Source organism: Elephas maximus, chromosome 12, assembly GCF_024166365.1.
Source record: "Elephas maximus indicus isolate mEleMax1 chromosome 12, mEleMax1 primary haplotype, whole genome shotgun sequence".
NCBI lineage: Eukaryota > Metazoa > Chordata > Mammalia > Proboscidea > Elephantidae > Elephas > Elephas maximus.
The window spans coordinates 56,508,779-56,535,080 of record NC_064830.1 but is presented as its reverse complement, the minus strand read 5'-3'; the positions used below and the strand labels follow the sequence as shown (position 1 = coordinate 56,535,080).

The 26,302-nt window shown below is 39.6% G+C and overlaps 1 protein-coding gene across 8 annotated transcripts in view; it reads left to right on the top strand.

Moving 5' to 3' along the window:
* WDR72 (WD repeat domain 72) overlaps nt 1-26,302 on the top strand; it is a 970,312-nt gene that overhangs the window by 476,600 nt on the left and 467,410 nt on the right. For 5 of the 8 annotated variants that reach the window (XM_049903399.1, XM_049903401.1, XM_049903400.1 and 2 more), the window contains exon 3: nt 5,559-5,665. The exons of 1 other annotated variant lie outside the window; for it this stretch is intronic. In XM_049903399.1, coding sequence (XP_049759356.1) covers nt 5,559-5,665 — 107 coding nt within the window. Of the gene's footprint in view, nt 1-5,558; nt 5,670-6,696; nt 6,818-26,302 lie in introns of those variants that run through there. 2 more of the 8 variants (XM_049903403.1, XM_049903402.1) reach the window with 2 other exon arrangements.

The following is a 26,302-nucleotide window of genomic DNA, read 5'->3' as shown; positions in this document are numbered from 1 at the left end:
TTTACATTGGAGGTAGGAAGCTTCTATAGTATTAAGTCAAGAAAGTCTTTCAGTGTAAACCAAATCAATGGCAGTGGGGATAAAGGAGAGATGAAAACTGAGAGATCTTATGAAAAGACAGTAGTTAGAACTTACCAACTGGTTGGATGTGGATTAAAGGAGAGGGAACAGTCAAGAATACCTTCCAGATTTGGGTCTTGGGTGCTGTGTGTGCTGGTAGGATGGCGATGTTATTTATTTGTATAGGAAGTAGAAGGGATTAGGGAGTACAAGTTGTTGTTAGGTTCTATCAAGTCAATTCCAAGTCTTAGGGAGAGGGAAAAAAACAGTGATTTAACTTCTGGATATCTTGGAGTGTTCAGGTATTCAGTAGGGGATTGGGTACATATCTCCTCATGGGTGGTATGATGGTAAGGTGCAGGGGAGCTAGACAATGAGTGTCTCCCTTTCCAGGGCTTCCCATCACAGGCTTTGGTTTATGCGAGCTGCCTCCAAGTTCAGGTCTGAGTTGCATAGCCCTCCAGCTTCCCCAGAACTTTGTGGAGTCTGCCAGCGAGGAGCCTCTCCAAGTCCCGTGCTATGAAATTTCTCATTTGGAAGTGCTTTTTGTTTTGTAATATTGATTGCTGCTATTTATCGTACTTTTAAGCATAGAGAAAGGTGAGGTAAATATCTGTCTTAGTTATCTAGAGCTTCTGTAACAGAAATACCACAAGTGGATGGCCTTAACAAAGAGAAATTTATTCTCTTTGCAGACTAGGCGGCTAGAAGTCCAAATTCAGGGTGCCAGCTCCAGGGGAAGGGTTTCTCTCTGTCAGCTCTGGAGAAAGGTCCTTGTCATCAATCTTCCCTTGGTCTAGGAGCTTCTCAGCACAGGAATTCTGGGTCCAAAGGATGCACTCTGTTCGTGGTGCTGCTTTCTTGGTAGTATGAGGCTCCCTGTCTCTCTGCTCGCTTCTTTCTTTTATATCTCAGAAGAGATTGACTCAAGATATAACCTAGTCTTGTAGATTGAGTCCTGCCTTACTAACATAACTGCCTCTAATTCTGCCTCATTCACATCATAAACCTCCCCCCAAAGAAAAAACCCTTTGCCATCTAGTTAATTCTGACTCAGGACAGGAGCGGCTGGTAGATTCGAACTGCTGACCTTTTGGTTAGCAGCTGAGCTCTTAACCACTGTACCACAAGAGGTAGGATTTACAACATGTAGGAAAATCACACCAGATGACAAAATGGTAGACAATCACGCAATATTGGGAACCATGGCCTAGTCAAATTGACACACATTTTTAAGGGATACAATTCAATTCATAACAATATCCTTTTAGATATATTCCCTTAGTATTACTATGTTCTATTTTTCCACCTGTCTAATACAACAGTGACAAAATGAGGAATAGCAACGTTGTGTAGAGAGAAAGAATGGACACCTAGGTCAAATTCCAGCCTTGGTGCTTACCAACTCTGTGATATTGGGCAAAGGTCTTATAGTCTTTGGGCCTTGATTTCCTCACCTGTGAAGTGGAGATTGAAACACTGTCTATGGAGGGTTGCACCAGTGCCTGGAATATGGTAGATGCTTATCAAGTTGTGTATCCTTTTTCCTTTCTCCTTTGTGTTGTTAGAAGTTCCTGGGGTAATACTAGGGGAATAATGCTTCATAGAGCAGAGGCCATGAACAGAATTAAAGTTCTCCTGGATTACATGATGACAATGACCAGCTGTGATTGTAGAATTTTTTTTATTATTGTACTTTAGATGAAGGTTTACAGAGCAAATTAGTTTTTCATTAAGCAGTTAATACGCATATTGTTTTGTGACATTGGTTGCCAACCCGGTGATGTGTCAACAGTCTCCCCTTCTTGACCTTTGGTTCCCATTTCCATTCATCCAGCTTCCTGTCCCCGCCTGTCTTTTCATCCTTGCCACTGGGCTAGTGTGCTCATTTAATTTTGTATACATGGTTGAGTTACATGTATTATTTATTGTATGTTTTATGGGACTGTCTAATCTTTGGCTAAGGGGTGAACCTCAGAAGTGACTTCGGTACTGAGATAAAAGGGGTGTCCGAGGACCATACTCTTGGGGTTTCTCCAATCTCTGTCAGACCAGTTAAGTCTGGTCTTTTCTTGTGAGTTAGAATTTTGTTCTGTATTTTTCTATAGCTCTGCCTGAGACCATCTTTTATGTTTTATGTGAAAAGTTTACAGTGTAAAATTAGTTTTTCATTGAACAACTTATACACAAATTGTTTTGTGGCATTGGTTGCAGTCTTTGCAATGTATCAGCACTCTCTCCCTTTCCCTTTCTGCTGTGGGTTCTCCACATACATTCGTCCAGTTTTCTTGTCTCTTCCTGCCTTTTCATCTTTGCTTTTGGGCAGGTGTTTCCCATTTGGTCTGGTGTACTTCATTGAACTAAGAAGCATGCTCCTCATATGTGTTATTGTTTGTTTTACAGGCCTGTCTAATCTTTGGCTGAAAGGCTGATTTTGGGAGTGGCTTCAGTTCTGAGTTAGCAGGGTGTCTGGGGGTCACAGTTTCTGGGGTTTGCGCAGTCTCTGTCAGACCAGTAAGTATGGTCTCTTTGTGAATTAGAATTTTGCTCTACCTTTTTCTCCTGCTCTGTCCAGGACCCTTTATTGTGATCCCTGTCAGAGCAGTCAATGGTGGTAGCCAGGCACCATCTCGTTCTTCTGTACTCAGGCTGGTGGAGGCTGTGGTTCATGTGGTCCATTAGTCCTTTGGATTAATATTTTCCTTGTATCTTTGGTTTCCTTCATTCTCCTTTGCTCTAGATGGGATGGAACCAATAGACGCATCTTAGATGGCTCACTGGCAAGCTTTTAAGACCCCAGATGTTACTCACAAAGTAGAATGGAAAACATTTTCTTTATGCACTGTGTTATGCCAGTTGACCAAATGTTGCCTGAGACCACAATCTCTAGCCCTCAGCCCTGGTAACTCGGTCCCTCAAGGTGTTTGGAAGTGTCTAGGAAGCTTCTGTGATTTTGCCTTGTTCAAGGTGTGCTGACTTCCCCTATATTGCATGTTGTCTTTCCCTTCACCAAAGTTACAACTTGTCTACTATCTAGTTAATGATTTCCCCTCCCCATCACTCTCTTCCCTAGTAACCACCAAGATTGTTTTTTTCTATGTTTAAACCTTTTCTTGAGTTATTATAATAGTGGTCTCACATAGTATTTGTACTTTTATGATTGACTTATTTCATTCAGCATAATGCCCTCCAGATTCATCCATGTGATGAGATGTTTCACGGATTCATCTTTGTTCTGTATCTTTGTGTAGTATTCCGTTGTGTGGGGGGAAGAAGGTGACAGAAAGAAAAAAATTGGGTAGCCAGTGGGTGGGGGTGGGGCAGACCTGCTGGCTGGCGGGAAGTGGCGGAGGTGGTGTATGTGGCTAGGTGGGAGGAAGAAAGAGGAAAAAAAAACCTTGCACAGTGGGAGCCAGCAGGTGAGGGTGGATGGAACCTGGGCTGATGGTGGACTGATAGCTTTCTACCCATGGCATTGCAGTGTGGCTCTGTGGAAAGGCGTAGAGGTGGTGTCCATGGCTAGTTGTGAGGGGGAGGGAATAGGAAGAAAGGGAAGAATTGGTGCAGTAGAGGCCAGCAGGTGGGAGCGAGGCTGACCTGGGGTGATGGTGGGCCGATAAGCTGTCTAGTAGAGTGGCGTGACATGGCCTGTTGGGAAGGGGTGCAGGTGGCATAAGGGCTAGGTGAGAGGGAGAAAGAAAAATGAGAAGAGGAAGGAAGACATAAATGGCTTGGCAGGAGCCTGATTCTAGGGGTGGGGTGCACCTGGGGTGATGATGAGCTGGTAGTTCTCTAGCTGAGTGGTGTAGCATGGCCCATTAGGAAGGAGTGGGGGTGTCATATAGGGTAGAAGGATGAAGAGTGGGCAAATGTGTTTCTCTGGTTACCAGGTCTTCTGTCACTGTTGCCATCTCATGCTCCCTGTCTGGGGTTGTTGCTGGCTGTGTTCCAAGATGACGACACTGTGCTATGTTAGTTGGCAGGGGACCTCTAGTCCACATCTCTCTTTGTTCTCTGTTTTCCTTCAGTTTCTTCTTCCATTTGGTGTTTGATCTAGTTCTTTATCCCTTCATTTGATGCTTAGGGTTCCAGGATTGATGTTTATATCTGTTTTATTTAGTTTTTTGGGTCATTGTTTCAGAGGGATGGCATCAAGTGTCTGTCTAGAGTGCCATGTTGGCTCTGTAGAATTATTATTATTATTATTCATGGGAGTTCAGGGATAAAATGAGGAGATTATAGTGAAATGTTGTGGTTTGTTCAAGTATATGTGGGAGCTTAAAAGCAGAATGAGTCCTTCATGTAAAAGACAATACAGTTCCGCTCTGATATTTTGTCTACAGTGGATTTCCTCTGGAGGAGGAATGCCCTGATTCATTGCTCAATTTGGACTGTTATATTTTAGGGGTTGAATTCATAAGGGTATGAACTCCAACGGTTATAATGGGAAAAATATTTTATGCTGTTTTCTGAGGTGGAATCTTTGGATTTCCTGGGAAAAAGGCAGAGTCAGTATTGGGTCATAAGTGATTCTAATAAGCTACACAAACCCTCTTTGTAGCACTAAAAATTTATCTGACAAGAGATCTTTTAAAGAAATATTTCTGTTTATGATAGAAATAATATGAATCTAGACAACACATTACACCATGAAAAATTTGTCCTCATTGATATGGTTGGGTTATCTACATGTATATTTGTATAATTCAGAAATAAAAATAGTGAATATTATTTCACTTGGAAAATAGATTTTTACTATCCACAAAATTTTTTTTTGGCATTTAAGTTAGAATTTAGTCCTACATTGACGATTCCTTCTCCATTTGAAGGGATCTTTTATGTTTTCCGTTTTGTATTTGTTTTTATATTCTTGTTTTACTAAATAATGAGGAGCAGACTTCTTTCTACCTGAGATAATGGAAGAATTAGCTTTCAGTATAATTTTTTTTTTTTTAATTCACATATGGGAGAAAAACATTGGTATTTTAAATCTTAGCTTAGTTAAAATTTTTTTCTTTAATGTTAAAAAGTTAATTTTGGAATTTCTGGAATAGAAAGCCAAATAAGGTATTATAATCGTTACAAAAAGTAATATTTTCTCTTGTCTTATTTTGTAAACTCATTTTTGGATTCTGAAATTTGTGTATTAATATGCTCCTATCGTTTGGGGGACCTTTTGTGCATAATAAGCATCAACACTGACTTATTTGTATTCAAAACTTAGATGTTGTAAAACAGGTCTAGCAATTATCTATGTTTTACGTTGGATACAAAACCAAAAACAAACAAAAAAATGTGTGTAACACAATTCCTTACCTAGAAGTTTATTATTCCATGGATTTTGATATGCCATATATCAGTTTCCATTATATATTTGCAAAAACATAATATAAAAGGGTTTCCTAGTCAGAATTATAAATACTATATAATGTAATATGTATATTCTTCAACGAAAAACAGTTTATAGTTGTTTAAATGCTTACTGTTATCATTTCCAGATTTCAGCTAAAGAACTTCTCTTTGGTCATTCGGCTCCAGTAACATGTTTGGCAAGAGCAAGGGACTTCTCAAAACAGCCCTATGTTGTTAGTGCAGCTGAAAATGGGTAGGTAAGATATATGGAGCTTGACCCTTTCTTTATTCTCTCTCTCTTTTTTTTTTTAAACTACCATTGTGTACAGAATTTTAGGCCTGAAGGAAACCTGTCTGTCTTTTACATATAGGAAAATTTAGACCTTGAATGGTTGAGTTATTGTGTGAAGGTCCCGAGGAATGCAATCAATATTGTGACTCCTGCTCTAAAACTTGTTTTACTGGATTGCGACTAAGGGACATCCCAGCTGGTATTTCATACAGAATGTATGAAGGATACTGGCAAATGCCACCTCTCTTAACAGCTGTTATAGAATTAGAAATGGAAAAACTTGGAATCTAGTGATTTTTCACATACAGGTAGTCCCCAACTTAAAACGGAGTTCCATTCTGATAGCTCCATCCTAAGTCTGTTCTGATGTACGTCAAATACCTCATTTTTTGTTTGAGCTTTCATTATTATTGCCTTTATTATCAGTATCTTTATAAATCTTATCTTTATTTGTCTTTGGGGGTTGGAAACATTACATATAAACTTACAGATATATTTTAATAAATACATACATAAAAATAGAGAAATCATAAAAAAATGGACACTTGTAAGTGCAGTTCATGGTAACTCGAATGCATTATAAATCAGGGACGTTCTGTAAGTAATAAGTAGTAGATTGAATTCTTAAGAAAAGTCATCTAAGCCTTCCTAGTTTTGTAAAACAATTCAGCAATTAGACTCTTCATGTTGTACCCATGTCTGATGTCATTATAAAGCTCACAAGGGAGGGACTCAGTTGTAAGTGAAATGATGGGAGAGAGAAGGGAAAGAAACAGTGGTTTGGGTGCTGTTTCATGGAAATGAGGTTTGCTCCAACAAAATAGGTCTTAACTATAGGCCCCACCGATCCAAGTGCTTATATGGCTTTGGACTCTGTGATGAGTTATTTGTCAGAGTGTAATGAGGAATGTGGAATCAATTCAGCATGCATTCGTGAAGGAGGAGTTGGGTTGCAGTTTGAAACAAGAGAACCCCTTCTTTATTTATTTCAGTTCAAGGATAAATAATATGACTCTGAGTTATGAGAAACAAAAGAATAATGAGACCTCAAGTGTACAATTTGCAGAAACAGAATAGTTTAACAAAATGGCAAGTGGAGTAGATATCAAAGAGGTACGTATTCTCATAGCTTATAGTAAAACAATAATTGTTAGATTAAACTTGGTAATTCTAAAGTGAAATGTCATAGTACGTTCTTTTTTAGCATTTTCCAGTAGCCTTCGTTCACTAGGGCTGCCACAAAGACTACTAAACAAGATATTTATTCCCAATCTAGAGGATTTGGGGGATATCTAGTGTTGCTATAACAGAAATACTGCAAGTGGGTGCCTTTAACAAACAAAAAATTATTTTCTCACAGTTTAGGATGTTAGAAGTCTGAATTCTGGGTGCCAGCTCTAGGGGAAGGCTCTTTCTCTCTTTCTCTATCCTCTTTTGGGGAAGGTCCTTGTCTCTTTTCAGCTTCTTTTCCTAGGTTCTTTGGTGATCATCTTCCGCTCCTTTTGTGCTTGCTTGCGTGCTTAATCTGCTCTTTTATATCTCAAAAAAGATTGATATAAGACGTATCCTATATTAATACTGCCTCATTAACATAATGAAGAAGCATTACAAATGGAATTATGACCACATTCCCAAATGGAATTAAAACCACATGCGTAAACCAAACCAAACCTGTTGCCATTGAGTTAATTCAGATTCCTAGCGACCCTATAGGACAGAGTAGAACTGCTCCATAGGGTTTCCAAGGCTATAATCTTTATGGAAGCAGATTGCTACATCTTTCTCCTGCAGAGCAGCTGGTGGGTTCGGATGTGAACCTTTCAGTTAGCAGCCGAGTGCTTAACCACTGTGCCACCAGGGCTCCTTTCATAAGGATTACAGCCCTGGAAATCCTATGGGACAGTTCTACTCTGTCCTATAGGGTTGCTATGAGTCAGAATTGACTTTTTGCAATGAGTTTGGTTTTTTTTTTTTTTTTTACTCCCTCAGATACTGGTTTAGTAGGTCTGGCCGGAGTCCAAGAACTTGCATTTGTAACATGCTCTTGGGTAATGCTGATGCTGCTGGTCCACAGACCACATTTGAAGTAGCAAATAGACCACATTTGGGGTAGGGAAAGAAGGTATGAAGTCAAGAATGACTTGAGAAAATCATTGGTGATGGTACCATTCAAGGAGATAGGGAACAAAGGAGGGAAGAAACTATGTTTTGTTTTAAACATGAGGGGCGTGAAGTCCCTGCAAATCATCCAGGTGAAGACATCTAATAGCCAATTGCATATGGAAATCTAGATCACAAGGAAGAGTTCTGGGCTTTTAATAGCATAGAGATGGACCCATGGAAATAGATAACTCACCCAAAGAGATCATGAACAGGAACAATGTAATAAAGCCTAAGACATGATGGTAAGGAAAACCAACATTTAAGAAACAGATAAAGGAAGAGGAGGAGCCTGAGAATGCCAAAGGGAAACCAAAAGTACAATGGGAGACAAGAGAAAAGAGGGTTTGAAGAAAGTAAAGGACTTCTAGTTCAAGGTGGAAAACCAAACGTTAATGCTTATCTCTCTTCCTTCATACATTTCATGAAAATTTGAATAAAGCAATAACAATGTTATAAACACACAAAGAAGAATATCAAAGAGAAAATAGTATGTTTTTGAAAGTTGGAAAGTGGATAAAAGAGTGGTAACTGATTATCATACACTGAAGTAATTTTTATTGAGGTGTGGCGGTGACGTGAGGTGGAATAAGACAAAAAAACACCCCTTTCAACGTCCTTGTAGTGGGAATTTAAGTATTTTCTACTTTTATGTAGTGCAGATATTTTCCTTTTTATTGAATAAAAATATTAAGAATTTAAACCATTTTGTAAACCATTACGTTTTATTTATTTATAACTGAAGGTGGTTTAACCTTTGAAAAACTTTGGAATCAGTGTTTCAGAGGAAAGAAAGAATACATTTCAATAGTTAATTTCATTCTTATTTTATGTTAGTTGTATTGTTTGTACAGTTCAGGTAAAATGCTAACACTACTTTTGATACACAGAGAATTTTTCTTTTCTTCAATAGAATTGATTGGCAAAGAATCAGTTTTTGTGATAATTTGTATTTATTTTTCAAATTTAAGATAGAAAACAAGATGATAAACAGGGAAGGTCTTTGGAATCAAAGATGATTTAGAAACATTATCACTGGGGTAGCTTTTCCTGATGCCCAGGTCCAATTTTAGAAAATGTGATTTTTAAGCCTGACTTGAGGTCTGGGTTGGATCCCTTCAGGATTTTTGAAAAGCTTTCTGATGATTCTAATCAGCCAGAGTTTTGAGTCACTGGCTGAGAGTAAACTTACCTAGCGGCAGGTCATCAGACCAGAAGCTTTTCAAAACCCCTCATGCCAGGACCTCAACCCAGAGCCATGGTATTAGAATCTCTGAGGGCAGGACTCAGGCATTTGTAATTTTTGAAATATTCGTAGGTGATTGTTCATACACAGGTAGAGATGAAGACACTGAAACTCCAGCATCTCTTTTAGAGCTGATATTTTGTATCGTTGGCTGCTTGAGATTCAATTAAATCCGGTAATTTCTTTACCTTTGAGATATATTTGCTTCTCCCTTTCTCCCGGTTTTACTCTTCAGACACAAACACACACTCTCCTTCCCCTGGTTTTCTTGCATTACCTATCCTTTCAGGTTACCTTATATCTCTTTTGCAGCAAGGTTGGATATAAACAGTGGAAAAAACTATTTTTTTTAAAATAATTTTTATTATGCTTTAACTGAAAGTTTACAAATCAAGTCAGTCTCTCACACAAAAACCCATATACACCTTGCTACACACTCCCAATTACACTCCCCTAATGAGACAGCCCGTTCTCTCCCTCCACTCTTTCTTTCCGTGTCCATTTCGCCAGCTTCTGACCCCCTCCATCCTCTCATCTCCCCTCCAGGCAGGAGATGCCAACATAGTCTCAAGTGTCCACCTGATCTAAGAAGCTCACTCCTCCAGCATCCCTCTCCAACCCATTGTCCAGTCCAATCCCTGTCTGAAGAGTTGGCTTTGGGAATGGTTCTTGTCCTGGGCCAGCAAAAGGTCTGGGGGCCATGACCACTGGGGTCCTTCCAGTCTCAGTCAGACCATTAAGTCTGGTCTTATGAGAATTTGGGGTCTGCATCCCACTACTCTCCTGCTCCCTCAGGGGTTCTTCATTGTGTTCCCTGTCAGGGCAGTCATCGGTTGTAGCCGGGCAGCATCTAGTTCTTCTGGTCTCAGGATGATGTAGTCTCTGGTTCCTCTGGGCCTTTCTGTCTCTTGGGCTCCTAATCGCCTTGTGTCCTTGGTGTTCTTCATTCTCCTTTGATCCAGGTGGGCTGAGATCAATTGATGCCTCTTAGATGGCTGCTTGCTAGCGTTTAAGACCCCAGACGCCACTCTTCAAAGTGGGATGCAGAATGTTTCCTTAATAGATTTTATTATGCCAATTGACTTAGATATCCCCTGAAACCATGGTCCCCTAGACCCCTGCCCCTCCTACGCTGGCCTTCAAAGCATTCAGTTTATTCAGGAAACTTCTTTGCTTTTGGTTTAGTCCAATTGTGCTGACCTCCCCTGTATTGTGTGCTGTCTTTCCTTTCACCTAAAGTAGTTCTTATCTACTATTTAGTGAATGCCCATCTCCAACCCTCACTCCCTCCCCCCTTATAACCAGAAAAGAATGTTTCCTTCTCAGTTTAAACTATTTCTCAAGTTCTTATAATAGTTGTCTTGTACAATTATTTGTTCTTTTGCAACTGACTAATTTCACTCAGCATAATGCCTTCTAGGTTCCTCCATGTTATGAAATGTTTCACAGATTCCTCACTGTTCTTTATTGATGCATAGTATTCCATTGTGTGAATATACCACAATTTATTTATCCATTCAACCTTTGATGGGCACCTTGGTTGCTTCCATCTTTTTGCTGTTGTAAACAGTGCTACAATAAACGTGGGAGTGCATATATCTGTTCGTGTAAAGGCTCTTATTTAGGATATATTCCAAGGAGTGGGATTGCTGGGTCGTATGGTAGTTCTATTTCTAGCTTTTTAAGGAAGTGTCAAATTGATTTCCAAAGTGATTGTACCATTTGATATTCCCACCAGCAGTGTATAAGTGTTCCAATCTCTCCACAGCCTCTCCAACATTTATTATTTTGTGTTTTTTGGATTAATGCCAGCCTCGTTGGAGTGAGACGAAATCTCATTGTAGTTTTGATCTGCATTTCTCTAATGGATAATGCTCGTGAGCATTTCCTCATATATCTGTTAGCTACCTGAATGTCTTCTTTAGTGAAGTGTCTATTCATATCTTTTGCCCATTTTTTAATTGGGTTATTTGTCTTTTTTTGGCTGAGTTTTTGCAGTATCATGTAGATTTTAGAGATGAGACCTTGATCAGAAATGTCATAGCTAAAAAGTTTCTCCAAGTCTGCAGGTAGTCTTTTTACTCTTTTGGTGACGTCTTTGGATGAGCATAGGCATCTGATTTTTAGGAGCTCCCAGTTTTCTAGTTTCTCTTCTACATTCTTTATAATGTTTTGTATACTGTTTATGCCATGTATTAGGGCGCCTAACATTGCCCCTATTTTTTCTTCCATGATCTTTATCATTTTAGATTTTATATTTAGGTCTTTGATCCATTTTGAGCTCGTTTTTGTGCATGGAGTGAGGTATGGGTCTTGTTTCATTTTTTTGCAGATGCATATCCAGTTATGCCAGCACCATTTGTTAAAAAGACTGACTATTCCCCATTTAACTGTTTTGGGGCCTTTGTCAAATATCAGCTGCTCATATGTGGATGGATTTATGGCTGGCTTCTCAATTCTGTTCCATTTGGCCATGTATCTATTGTTGTACCAGTACCAGGCTGTTTTGACTACTGTGCTGGTATAATAGGTTCTAAAATCAGGTAAAGTAAGGCCTCCTACTTTGTTCTTTTTCAGTAATGCCTTATTTATGTGGGGCCTCTTTCCCTTCCATATGAATTTTTTTTTTAAGTAATTTTTATTGAGCTTTAAGTGAACGTTTACAAATCAAGTCAGTCTGTCACAAATAAGCTAATATACACCTTACTCCATACTCCCACTTACTCTCCTCCTAATGAGTCAGCCCTTCCAGCCTCTCCTTTCGTGACAATTTTGCTGTTTCTAACCCTCTCTACCCTCCTATCTCCCCTCCAGACAGGAGATGCCAACACAGTCTCAAGTGTCCACCTGATACAAGTAGCTCACTCTTCATTAGCATCTCTCTCTTACCCATTGTCCAGTCTCTTCCATGTCTGATGAGTTGTCTTTGGGAATGGTTCCTATCCTGGGCCAACAGAAGGTTTGGGGTCCATGACCGCCGGGATTCCTCTAGTCTCAGTCAGACCATTAAGTCTGGTCTTTTTATGAGAATTTGGGGTCTGCATCCCACTGATCTCCTGCTCCCTCAGGGGTTCTCTGTTGTGCTCCCTGTCAGGGCAGTCATCAGTTGTGGCCGGGCACCATCTAGTTCTTCTGGTCTCAGGATGATGTAAGTCTCTGGTTCATGTGGCTCTTTCTGTCTCTTGGGCTCATAGTTATTGTGTGACCTTGGTGTTCTTCATTCTCCTTTGATCCAGGTGGGTTGAGACGAATTGATGCATCTTAGATGGCCGCTTGTTAGCACTTAAGACCCCAGACGCCACATTTCAAAGTGGGATGCAGAATGTTTTCTTTTTATTATTAACTTTTATTAAGCTTCAAGTGAACATTTACAAATCCAATCAGTCTGTCACATATAAGTTTACATACATCTTTCTCCGTACTCCCACTTCGTCTCCCCCTATTGAGTCAGCCCTTTCAGTCTCTCCTTTCGTGACAATTTTGCCAGCTTCCCTCTCTCTCTATCCTCCCATCCCCCCTCCAGACAAGAGTTGCCAACACACTCTCAAGTGACCACCTGATATAATTAGCTCACTCTTCATCAGCATCTCTCTCCCACCCGCTGACCAGTCCCTTTCATGTCTGATGAGTTGTCATCGGGGATGGTTCCCGTCCTGTGCCAACAGAAGGTCTGGGGAGCGTGGCCGCCGGGATTCCTCTAGTCTCAGTCAGAACATTAAGTATGGTCTTTTTATGAGAATTTGGGGTCTGCATCCCACTGATCTCCTGTTCCCTCAGGAGTTCTCTGTTGTGCTCCCTGTCAGGGCAGTCATCGATTGTGGCTGGGCACCAACTAGTTCTTCTGGTCTCAGGATGATGTAGGTCTCTGGTTCATGTGGCCCTTTCTGTCTCTTGGGCTCTTAGTTGTCGTGTGACCTTGATGTTCTTCATTTTCCTTTGCTCCAGGTGGGTTGAGACCAATTGATGCATCTTAGATGGCCGCTTGTTAGCATTTAAGACCCCAGACGCCACATTTCAAAGTGGGATGCAGAATGTTTTCATAATAGAATTTTTTTGCCAATTGACTTAGAAGTCCCCTCAAATCATGTTCCCCAAACCCCCGCCCCTGCTCCGCTGACCTTCGAAGCATTCATTTTAACCCGGAAACTTCTTTGCTTTTGGTCCAGTCCAATTGAGCTGCCCTTCCATGTATTGAGTGTTGTCTTTCCCTTCACCTAAAGCAGTTCTTTTGTACTGATTAATCAATAAAAAACCGTCTCCCTTCCTCCCTCCCTCCCCCCTTCGTAACCAGAAAAGTATGTGTTCTTCTCAGTTTTTACTATTTCTCAAGATCTTATAATAGTGGTCTTATACAATATTTGTCCTTTTGCCTCTGACTAATTTCGCTCAGCATAATGCCTTCCAGGTTCCTCCATGTCAGAATGTTTTCATAATAGAATTATTTTGCCAACTGACTTAGAAGTCCCCTTAAGCCATAGTCCCCAAACCCCTGCCATTGCTCCACTGACCTTTAAAGCATTCAGTTTATCCTGCAAACTTCTTTGCTTTTGGTCCAGTCCATTTGAGCTGACCTTCCGTATATTGAGTATTGTCCTTCCCTTCATCTAAAGTAGTTCTTATCTACTAACTAATCAGTAAATAACCTTCTCCCACACTCCCCCCCCACCCCGTATCCACAAAAGTATGTGTTCCTCTCAGTTTATACTGTTTCTCAAGATCTTATAATAGTGGTCTTATACAATATTTGTCCTTTTGCCTCTGACTAATTTCACTCAGCATAATGCCTTCCATGTTCCTCCATGTTATGAAATGTTTCACAGATTCATCACTGTTCTTTATGGATGCGTAGTATTCCACTGTGTGAATATACCACAATTTATTTAACCATTCATCCGTTGATGGACACCTTGGTTGCTTCCAGCTTTTTGCTATTGTAAACAGAGCTGCACTAAACATGAGTGTGCATATATCTGTTCGTGTGAAGGCTCTTATTTGTCTAGGGTATATTCCGAGGAGTGGGATTTCTGGGTTGAATGGTAGTTCTATTTCTAACTTTTTAAGAAAACGCCAGATAGATTTCCAAAGTGGTTGTACCATTTTACATTCTCACCAGCAGTGTATGAGTTCCAATCTCTCCGCAGCCTCTCCAACATTTATTATTTTGTGTTTTTTGGATTAATGCCAGCCTTGTTGGTGTGAGATGGAATCTCATCGTAGTTTTAATTTGCATTTCTCTAATGGCTAATGATCGAGAGCATTTTCTCATCTATCTGTTAGCTGCCTGAATATCTTCTCTAGTGAAGTGGGTGTTCATATCCTTTGCCCACTTCTTGATTGGGTTGTTTGTCTTTTTGTGTTTGAGTTGTGACAGAATCATATAGATTTTAGAGATCAGGTGCTGGTTGGAGATGTCATAGCTGAAAATTCTTTCCCAGTCTGTAGGTGGTCTTTTTTCTGTTTTGGTGAAGTCTTTGGATGAGCATAGGTGTTTGATTTTTAGGAGCTCTCAGTTATCTGGTTTCTCTCCGTCATTTTTGGTAATGTTTTGTATTCTGTTTATGCCTCGTATTAGGGCTCCTAACATTGTCCCTATTTTTTCTTCCATGATCTTTATCGTTTTCGTCTTTATGTTTAGGTCTTTGATCTACTTGGAGTTAGTTTTTGTGTATGGTGTGAGGTATGCGTCCTGTTTCATTTTTTTGCAAATGGGTATCCAGTTATGCCAGTACCATTTGTTAAAAAGACTATCTTTTCCCCAATTAACTGCCAGTGGGCCTTTGTCAAATATCAGCTGCTCATATGTGGATGGATTTATATCTGGGTTCTCAATTCTGTTCCATTGGTCTATGTGCCTGTTGTTGTACCCGTGCCAGGCTGTTTTGACTACTGTGGCTGTATAATTTGTTCTCAAATCAGGTAGAGTGAGGCCTCCCACTTTCTTCTTCTTTTTTGGTAATGCTTTGCTTATCCGAGGCTTCTTTTCCTTCCATATGAAGTTGGTGATTTGTTTCTCCATGACATTAAAAAATGTCACTGGAATGTGGGTTGGAAGTGCATTGTATGTATAGATGGCTTTTGGTAGAATAGACATTTTTACTATGTTAAGTCTTCCTATCCATGAGCAAGGTATGTTTTTCCACTTAAGTAGGTCCTGTTTAGTTTCTTGTAGTAGTACTTTGTAGTTTTCTTTATATAGGTCTTTTAGATCTTTGGTAAGATTTATTCCTAAGTATTTTATGTTCTTGGGGCTACTATGAATGGTATTGATTTGGTGATTTCCTCTTCGATGTTCTTTTTGTTGATGTAGAGGAATCCAAGTGATTTTTGTATGTTTATCTTATAACCTGAGACTCTGCCTAAGTCTTCTATTAGTTTCAGTAGTTTTCTGGAGGATTCCTTAGGGTTTTCTGTGTATAAGATCATGTCATCTGCAAATAGAGATACTACCTCCTTGCCAATCCGGATGCCCTTTATTTCTTTGTCTAGCCTAATTGCTCTCGCGAGGATCTCTAGCACAATGTTGAATAAGAGCGGTGATAAAGGGCATCCCTGTCTGGTTCCCGTTCTCAAGGGAAATGCTTTCAGGCTGTCTCCATTTAGAGTGATTTTGGCTGTTGGTATAGATGCCCTTGATTATGTTGAGGAATTTTCCTTCAATTCCTATTTTGCTGAGAGTTTTTATCATAAATGGGTGTTAGACTTTGTCAAATGCCTTTTCTGCATCAATTGATAAGATCATGTGGTTTTTGTCATTTGTTTTATGTGTATGTTGGATTACATTAATGGTTTTTCTAATATTAAACCAGCCTTGCATTCCTGGTATAAATCCCACTTGGTCGTGGTGGATTATTTTTTTGATATGTTGTTGAATTCTATTGGCTAGAATTTTGTTGAGGATTTTTGCATCTATGTTCATGAGGGATATAGGTCTGTAATTTTCTTTTTTTGTGATGTCTTTACCTGGTTTTGGTATTAGGGATATGGTGGCTTCATAGAATGAGTTAGGCAGTATTCCGTCATTTTCTGTGCTTTGAAATACCTTTAGTAGTAGTGGTGTTAACTCTTCTCTGAAAGTTTGGTAGAACTCTGCAGTAAAGCCATCCGGGCCAGGGCTTTTTTTTGTTGGGAGTTTTTTGATTACCATTTCAATCTCTTTTTTTGTTATGGGTCTATTTAGTTGTTCTACTTCTTATTGTGTTAGTGTAGGTAGGTAGTGTTCTTCCAGGAATTCATCTATTTCTTCTAGGTTTTCAAATTTGTTAGAGTACAATTTTTCGTAATAATCTGATATGATTCTTTTAATTTCAGTTGGGTTTGTAGTGATGTGGCCCATCTTGTTTCTTATTCGGGTCATTTGTTTCCTTTCCTGTATTTCTTTAGTCAGTCTGGACAATGGTTTATCAATTTTGTTAATTTTTTCGAAGACGCAGCTTTTGGCTTTGTTAATTCTTTCAATTGTTTTTCTGTTCTCTAATTCATTTAGTTCAGCTCTAATTTTGATTATTTGTTTTCTTCTGGTGCCTAATGGATTCTTTTGTTGCTCACTTTCTATTTGTTCAAGTTGTAGGGACAGTTCTCTGATTTTGGCTCTTTCTTCTTTTTGTATGTGTGCATTTATCGATATAAATTGACCTCTGAGCACTGCTTTTGCTGTGTCCCAGAGGTTTTGATAGGAAGGATTTTCATTCTCGTTGCATTGTATGAATTTCTTTATTCCCTCCTTAATGTCTTCTATAACCCAGTCTTTTTTGATCAAGGTATTGTTCAGTTTCCAAGTATTTGATTTCTTTTCCCTAATTTTTCTGTTATTGATTTCCACTTTTATGGCCTTGTGGTCTGAGAAGATGCTTTGTAATATTTCGATGTTTTGGATTCTGGAAAGGTTTGTTTTATGACCTAATATATGGTCTATTGTAGAGAATGTTCCATGTGTGCTAGAAAAAAAAGTATACTTTGCAGCAGTTGGGTGGAGAGTTCTGTATAAGTCAGTGAGGTCAAGTCGGTTGATTGTTGTAATTAGGTCTTCCGTGTCTGTTGAGCTTCTTACTGGATGTCCTGTCCTCTGAAAGTGGTGTGTTGAAGTGTCCTATTATAATTGTGGAGATGTCTATGTTACTTTTCAGTTCTGTTAAAATTTGTTTTATGGATTTTGGAGCCCTGTCATTGGGTGCATAAATATTTAATATGGTTATATCTTCCTGGTCAACTGTCCCTTTTATCGTTATGTAGTATCCTTCTTTATCCTATGTGGTGGATTTAAGTTTAAAGTGTATTTTGTCAGAAATTAATATTGCTACTCCTGCTCTTTTTTGCTTATTGTTTGCGTGATATATTTTTTTCCAACCTTTGAGTTTTAGTTTGTTTGTGTCTCTAAGTCTAAGGTGTGTCTCTTGTAGGCAGCATACAGACGGGTCGTGTTTCTTTATCCAGTCTGAGACTCTCTGTCTCTTTATTGGTGCGTTTAGTCCATTTACATTCAGCGTAATTATAGATAAGGATGTGTTTAGTGTTGTCATTTTGATGCCTTTTTGTGTGTTGTCGACAATTTCATTTTTCCACTTTTTTGTGCTGAGACGTTTTTCTTTGTAAATTGTGTGTTCCTCATTTTCCTAGTATTTGACTTTGTGTTTGCTGAGTCGTTATGTTTTTCTCGGTGTTTATTTTGAGTTATGGAGTTGTTGTACCTCTTTGTGGTTACCTTAATATTTACCCCTATTTTTCTAAGTAAGAACCTAACTTGTATTGTCGTATATCACCTTTGATCCCTCTCCATATGGCAGTTCTATGCCACCTGTATTTAGTCCTTCTTTTTGATTATTTTGATCTTTTACATATTGACTTCAATGATTCCCTGTTTTGAGTGTTTTTTTTTTTTACATTAATCTTAATTTGTTTTTGTGATTTCCCTATTTGAGTTGATATCAGGATGCACTGTTCTGTGACCTTGTGTTGTGCTGATATGTGATATTATTGGTTTTCTGGCCAAACTATTTCCTTTAATATTTCTTGTAGCTTTGGTTTGGTTTTTGCAAATTCTGTAAGCTTGTGTTTATCTGTAAATATCTTAATTTCGCCTTCACATTTCAGAGAGAGTTTTGCTGGATATATGATCCTTGGCTGGCATTTTTTCTCCTTCCATGCTCTGTATATGTCATCCCATTGCCTTCTTGCTGGAATGGTTTCTGCTGTGTGGTCTGAATTTATTATTATTGATTCTCCATTGTAGGAGACCTTTCTTTTATCCCTGGCTGCTTTTAAAATTTTCCCTTTATCTTTGGTTTTGGCAAATTGATGATAATATGTGTTGGTGATTTTCTTTTTGGATCAATCTTAAATGGGGTTCGATGAGCATCTTGGAGAGATATCCTTTCATCTTTCATGATGTCAGGGAAGTTTTCTGCCAACAGATCTTCAAGTATTCTCTCTGTGTTTTCTGTTATCCCTCCTTGTTCTGGGACTCCAATCACACCAAGTTATTCTTCTTGATAGAGTCCCACATGATTCTTAGGGTGTCTTCATTCATTTTAATTCTTTTATCTGATTGTTTTTCAGCTATATGGGTGTTAATTCCCTGGTCCTCCAGATTTCCCACTCCGCGTTCTAATTGCTCGAGTCTGCTCCTCTGACTTCCTGTTGCATTTTCTAATTCTGTAATTTTATTGTTAATCTTTTGGATTTCTGAATGCTGTCTCTCTATGGATTCTTGCAGCTTATTAATTTTTCCACTGTGTTCTTGAATTATCTTTTTGAGTCCTTCAACTGCTTTATCAGTGTGTTCCTTGGCTTTTTCTGTAGATTGCCTTATTTCATTTCTGAGGTCATTCCTGATGTCTTGAAGCATTCTGTAAATTAGTTTTTTATATTCTGTATCTGGCAATTCCGGGATTGTATCTTCATTTGGGAAAGATTTTGATTCTTTAGTTTGGGCAGTTGTAGAAGCAGTCATGGTCTGCTTTTTTATGTGGTTTGTTATCGACTGCTGTCTCCGAGCCATCACTAAGATATTGTAGTGATTTATTCTATATTTGCTCACTAAGTCTTATCTTGTTTTGTTTTCTTTCAGTATACGTAGATGGGCTACTAGATTGTGCTGTCTTGATTGTTGTAGCCCTTGACTCACTTATGTCCTATTACCAGATGGTTTAGGCTGTTACCAGATATATAAGCCTAAGAGTCCATTCTCTATTCTTGAGTAGAATCTGATTTTGGGTCATCAAGTGTGTGATGCAGACTGTCACCTATCCACCTCGAGAAGTAGTGGTGATAGTTGTGTGCACCAGATTCTAGTAGCAGCAGGGGGTCACTTTCCAGGGGCGGGCAGGATGCTGCCAGGCTTCCCCCAAGTGTCAGTGAGGTAGGTGTGTCTCTATTCCTAAAGCACCTTGGTGGGTGGGCTCTGCAGCTGTACCTTAGGCCCCCAGTACAAGTACCTCTAGAGATTGGTAGGTGTCACCTTCCTTAGACCCCGTAAGGCAGGAGGCTAGGTGGTCTGGGGGGAGCTTCAGCCCTCAGTTCCCTGTTGTGGGTCATTGAGGGCTCTGTTGAATATGCAGAGATATTAGACCTGGGAAACTTGTCTTTGCAGTAAATCCGCTAAAAGAATTACAGTCAGATCCCTATCAGAAATGCCTTTGCATTATAATAGCCACGTTTTTCCCTGTGGGGGTGAAAGCCCAAGACTGTGGATCACATATGCTTGGCTGGAGGTGGTCCTGTGTTTTTAGTCCAATTAGCGAAGGAGTTTTGGTCCTTGGGTTTTTTTAGCTAGTTCTCGCAGGCCAGGAGAATGGGTTAGGAAAAGACCAAAAAAAAAAATGAAAGAAAGAAAAACCACAGTGCGGTTCACTCTCTGGCTCAGGAAATTCCAATGTTGATGAAGCCGCCTGGGAAGGGGAGGGCAGGGTTCAGATAAATAGGAAAGAGTAGCACCCCAGAATATGTACAAAGTTACTTATCTGGCTTGGGATGACTCTTTTGTCTGAGGTTCCCTAGGGGCGCGTCGACTGTGTGCACTGGCTTGTTAGAGATTGCCCCCGATGGTCAGGCCCACGTCCCGAGCTTGCGCTGTCTCAGAAGCCGCGGTTAGTTCCTCCGCTCCCAGTCCAAAGCCCAGCGCCAAGGTTCCCCGGCTGGGATGCCACATTCCTGGCTCCAAAACCAGTTGCTGCCTCCCGGTGACTTCTCCTTCTGTCAGCTGTGTCGCTGTGCTGCCTGCGTGCACTGGCTGGGCTTCCCCTGAGGTCAGTTCAGGGGGCTAGGGCTGTGCCTCCTGTTTGTGCTGTCTCAGGATGCTGTGCTCAGCTCCCCTGCGCCCTGCCCAAAGCCCGGCGCCAAGGTTTCCTGACTGGGCCGCTGGCTCCAGACTCCGAAAACAGTCGCTGCTTCCCCGTGGTTGTTCATTCTCAGTCTCTGTCACTCAGGTCAACTCTTTAGATCTGTTTTTAATGGTCAGGGTTTGTAGATTGTCATGTATGTGATCGATTCACTTGTTTTTCCAAGTCTTTGTTGCAAGAGGGATCCGAGGTAGCGTCTACCTAGTCAGCCCTCTTGTCCCCGCCCCCTCCATATGAATTTGATGATTTGTTTCTCCATCTCATTAAAGACTGTCGTTGGAATTTGGATCGGAATTGCATTAAATGTATAGGTCGCTTTTGGTGGAATAGACATTTTTATAATGTTAAGTCTTCTTATCCACGAGAAAGGTATGTTCTTCCACTTATGTAAGTCTCTTTTGGTTCTTTGCAGAAGCATTTTTTACTTTTCTTTGTATAAGTCTTCTACATCTCTGGTAAGATTTATTTGTAAGTATTTTATCTTCTTGGGGGCTATTATAAATGACATTGATTTAGTGATTTCTTCTTCGATGTTCTTTTTGTTGGCGTAGAGGAATCCAGGAAACCCTGGTGGCGTAGTGGTTAGGTACTATGGCTGCTAACCAAGAGGTTGGCGGTTCAATTCCACCAGGTGCTCCTGGAAACTCTATGGGACAGTTCTGCTCTGTTCTATAGGGTTGCTATGAGTCTGAATCGACTTGACGGCAGTGGGATTTAGGTTTTAGAGGAATCCAACTGATTTTTGTATGTTTATATTGTATCCCGATACTCTGCTGAACTCTTCTATTATTTTCAGTAGTTTTCTGCAGGGTTCTTTATGGTTTTCTGTTTATAAGATCATGTCATGTGCAAATAGAGATACTTTGACTTATTCCATGCCAATCTGGATGCCGTTTATTTCTTTATCTAGCCTAATTGCTGTGGCTAGGACTTCCAGCACAATGTTGAATAAGAGTGTTGATAAAGGGCATCCTTGCCTGATTCCCGATCTCAGTGGGAATGTTTTCAGGCTCTCTCCATTTAGGGTGATGTTGGCTGTTGGCTTTGTGTAAATGCCCTTTATTTTGTGGAGGAATTTTCCTTCAATTCCTATTTTGCTGAGAGTTTTTATCATGAATGAGTGTTGAACTTTGTCAAATGCCTCTTTTGCATCAATTGATAAAATCATGTGGTTTTTGTCTTTTGTTTTATTTATGTGATGGGTTACATTAATTGTTTTTCTAATGTTGAACCATCCCTGCGTAGGTATGAATCCCACTTGGTCATGGTGAATTATGTTTTTGATATGTTGTCGAATTCTATTGGCTAGAGTTTTGTTGAAGATTTTTGAATCTACGTTCCTGAGGGATATAGGTCTATAGTTTTCTTTTCTTGTGGTGTCTTTACCTGGTTTTGGTATCAGGGATATCGTGGCTTCATAGAATGAATTTGGTAGTATTCTGTCCTTTTCTATGCTCTGAAATACATTTCATAGTAGTAATGTTAACTCTTCTCTGAAAGTTTGGTAGAACTCTGCAGTGAAGCCATCCGGACCAGAGGTTGTTTTTGTTGGGAGTTTTTGATTACCTTTCCAATCTCTTCTTTTGTTATGTGTCTATTCAGTTGTTCTACCTCTGTTTGTGTTAGTTTAGGTAGGTAGTGTGTTCCTAGGAATTCATCCATTTCTTCTAGGTTTTCAAATTTCAGTATCGTTTTTCATAGTAATCTGATATGATTCTCTTAATTTCAGTTGGGTGTGTTGTAATATCGCCCATCTCATTTCTTATTCAGGTTATTTGCTTCCTCTCCTGTTTTTCTTTTGTCAGTTTGGCCAATGGTTTATCAATTTTGTTGATTTTTTCAAAAAACCAGCTTTTGGTCTTGTTAATTCTTTCAACTGTTTTTCTGTTTTCTGTTTCATTCAGTTCAGCTCTAATTTTTATTATTTGTTTTCTTCTGATGCCTGAGAGTTTCTTTTGTTGCTGTCTATTTGTTCCAGTTGTAGGGATAATTCTTTGATTTTTGCCCTGTCTTGTTTTTCTGTGTGTGGGTTTATCGATACAAATTGACTTCTGAACACTGCTTTGGCTGTGTCCCAAAGGTTCTGATAGGAAGTGTTTTCATTCCCATTGGATTCTTTGAATTTCTTTATTCCATCTTTTATGTCATCTATTTTTTTTGTTGTTTATAACCCAGTAGTTTTTGAGCAGGGTATTGTTTAGTTTCCAAGTGTTTGATTTCTTTTCTCTGTTTTTTCTATTATTGTCAGAGAAGATGCTTTGTAGTATTTCAGTGTTTTAGATTCCGCTATGGCTTGCTTAATGACCTAATATGTGGTCTATTCTAGAGAATGTTCCATGTGTACTAGAAAAGAAAGTATACTTGACTGCTGTTGTGTGGAGTGTTCTGTACATGTCTGTTAGGTCAAGTTGGTTGATTGTGGCATTTAGATCTTTCGTGTCTTCATTGAGCTTTTTCTGGATGTCCTGTCCTTCACCAAAAGTAGTGTATTGAAGTCTTCTACTATTACTGTTGAGCTGTCTATCTCACTTTTCAATACTGATAAAGTTTATTTTATGTATTTGCAGATCAGTCATTGAGTGCATAAATATTTAGTATGGTTATATCCTCTGGATACATTGTCCCTTCCTTATGCTTTATGATGGATTTAAATTTAAAGTCTATTTTATCAGAAATTATTATTGCCACTCCCGCTCTTTTTTGCTTGATATATTTTTCTCCATCCTTTGAGTTTTAGTTTGTTTGTGTCTCTAAGTCTAAGGTGTATCTCTTGTAGGCAGCATATAGACAGATCTTATTTTTCAATCCATTCTACCACTCTCTCTCTCTGTTTTGGTGCATTTAGTCCATTTATATTCAGGGTAATTATGGATAGGCATGAATTTAGTGCTATCATTTTGATGTCTTTTTTTGTGTTTTGGCAGTCTCTTTTTCTAACTTGATTTTATGTGCTGAGTAGATTTTCTTTATATATTGTACTTTCTTCATATTTGTTGTTGATTTTGTTTCTGCTGAGTCTGTATTTTTCCCTTGTATTTGATTTTGATGAGTAGGATTGTTTGTCTCCTTTGTGGTTACCTTATTATTTACCCCTATTTTTCTAAATTTAAACCTAACTTTTATTTCTTTGTATCACTGTATCTTCCTCTCCATATAGAAGCTGTATGATTACATTTCTTAGTCCCTCTTTATTATTTTAATGTTGTCTTCTTTTATGTAATAACATTACTGTTACCCTGTTTGGGGCTTTTTTTTTTTTTTTTTTTTTTTATAATCTTGCTTTGTTTTTTTTGGATTTCCCTGCCTGGGTTGACTTCTGTTTGCTGTGCCCAATGTTCTAGTTTTGGGTTGATACCTGATATTATTGATTTTCTAACCAAAGAACTCCCTTCATATTTCTTGTAGTTTTGGTATGGTTTTTACAAATTCCCTCAACTTGTGTTTATCTGGAAATGTCTTAATATCACCTTCATACTTAACAGGCAGTTTTGCTGGATATATGATTCTTGGCAGGCAATTTTTTTCCTTCAATTTTTTAAATATGTTATCCCATTGCCTTCTTGCCTGCATGGTTTCTGCCGAGTAGTCTGAGCTTATTCTTATTGTCTGTCTTTTGTAGGTGCCTTTTCGTTTATCCCTCGCTGCTCTTATAACCGTCTCTTTATCTTTGGTTTTGGTAAGTTTGATTATAATATGTCTTGGTGACTTTCTTTTAACATCTACCGCATGTGGTGTTCGATGAGCATCTTGGATAGATATCTTCTCATCTTTCGCAATAACAGGGAAGTTTTCTGCCAACAAATCTTCAACAATTTTCTCTGTATTTTCTGTTATCCATCCCTGTTATGGCATGCCAATCACTCCTCGGTTGTTTCCCTTGATAGAGTCCCACATGATTCTTAAGATTTCTTCATTTTTTAAAATTCTTTTATCTATTTTTTCTTCAAATATATTAGTCCCAAGTGGTTTATATTCAAGTTCTGAAATTCTAGCTTCTACTTGCTCAATTCTGCTCCTCTGACTTTCTATTGAGTTATCTAATTCTGTAACTTTATAGTTAATTTTCTGAATTCCTGATTGCTGTCTGTCTATGGATATTTCCAGCTTTTTAAACTTTTCATTATGTTCCTGAATAATCTTTCTAATTTTTTCAGTTGCTTTATCTATGTGTTCCTTGGCTTGTTCTGCGTATTGCCTCATTTCCTTCCTGATGTCTTGAAGGGTTCTGTATATTAAACTTTTGTATTCTGCATCTGGTAATTCCAGGAATGCACTTTCATCTAGAAGATCCCTGGATTCTTTGTTTTGAGAGACTGTTGAGGTGGTCATGGTCTGTTTCTTTATGTGACTTGATATTGACTGTTGTCTCTGAGCCATCTATAAGTTATTTTATTAGTTTATGCTTGCTTACTGTGTCATAGCTGCTTGCTTTGTTTTGTTTTGGTATACCCCTATGGATTGCTGGAGTGAGCAGCTTGATTATTTTCACCTTTGGAGCTCTGGAGCTCTGGTGTCCTGCCCCCAGCTGGATAGAGTTGTTATCAGGTATGTCAGTCTAGGAGTCCATTCAGTTTTGTTGTATGAATTCAGCTCAGGTTTCCAGGTATCTGATCATCAAGTGTGTGGTACAGGCTGTGTCATACAGTCTTAGAGGGGCAGGGGTGATTGGTGTATATACTGGTATCTGACTGCAGCAGGAGGTCACGCTCTGAACAAGGCAGGGGGCTGAGAACTGACCCCCAAGTGTCTATGAGGAAAACGCGTCTCTGTTGCCTAGAGCGTGCAGGTGGGTCGGTTCTGCATAGGGACCATGGGCACCCAATGTTTTTGGTTGTAAGGACTGGCAGGTACCGGTTACCTTTGGACCCCTTTTGCTGGTGGCTGGGTGAGCTGAGTGGAGGTACCAGTCCCTAGGTCCCTGATGTGGGTAGGTGAGGACCTTGTCTAATAGGTAAAGCAACATCAAACCTGAAACACCCACCTCTCTTCCACACAGCTGAAATGGTTGGAGTTTGCCAACAAGGGCCTATTCTCCCGATACAGACCCACACAGGTCCATGCAGAAGGGAAACGTGCTCAAGGTCCACGGACGGTTTATGCCTGGACAGGAGCCACTTCTGTCCTGAGCTTCCCCGTTTAATGGAGCTAGCAAGTTATCTTTTCCCCCTAATTACGAATTTTTTCCTTCCCCTTGGCTGGGAGGATGGCTCTAGGTGCTCATCAGGGTCTATCTCAGACCTAGGGATTCAGCCACTAAAGCCTGCTTGGTTGTTGCGGGGGAGGGTGTGGTAAAATATATGCAAGTACTTTGCTTTTGCCCAGAGTGCTGTTCTCCGGTTCCAGATGTGTGAGTAGGCTGTGTGGCTGGCTGCTTCTCCCTGAGGAAACTGCAGCCGAACTCTAGTACCAGCCCACTGCTGCTGCCGCTCCAGGAATGGTGGCTGAGGGCTCCCCGCGATTCAGGTCCTGTTACTCCTCTCCACTTCTGAACGGTCTCTTCCTCCCCCTGCCCCTCAGTTCGTTGCCTATATTTTGCTTTGATGCTCAGGGCTCCCATCTTGTTACAAATATATTTGTTTCGCTTGTTTTTTCGGGTCTTTGTTGTAAAGAGGGCTCGCCAGAAGTGTCTGTCTATTCCGCCATTTGGCTCTGCCAAACTATAGAGTTTTTGTCTCTGTGTCTAGAATGGGTTTTCTTAGACTTGGAGTATTGACATAGTGTTCTGGAAAAATTTTTTTTTTATTGTGCTTTAGGTGAAAGTTTACAGCTCTGGTTAATTTCTCATAAAAAATTTATACACATGCTATGATATAACACTAGCTACAATCCCAGTAATGTCACAGCAAACTCCCTCTCTCC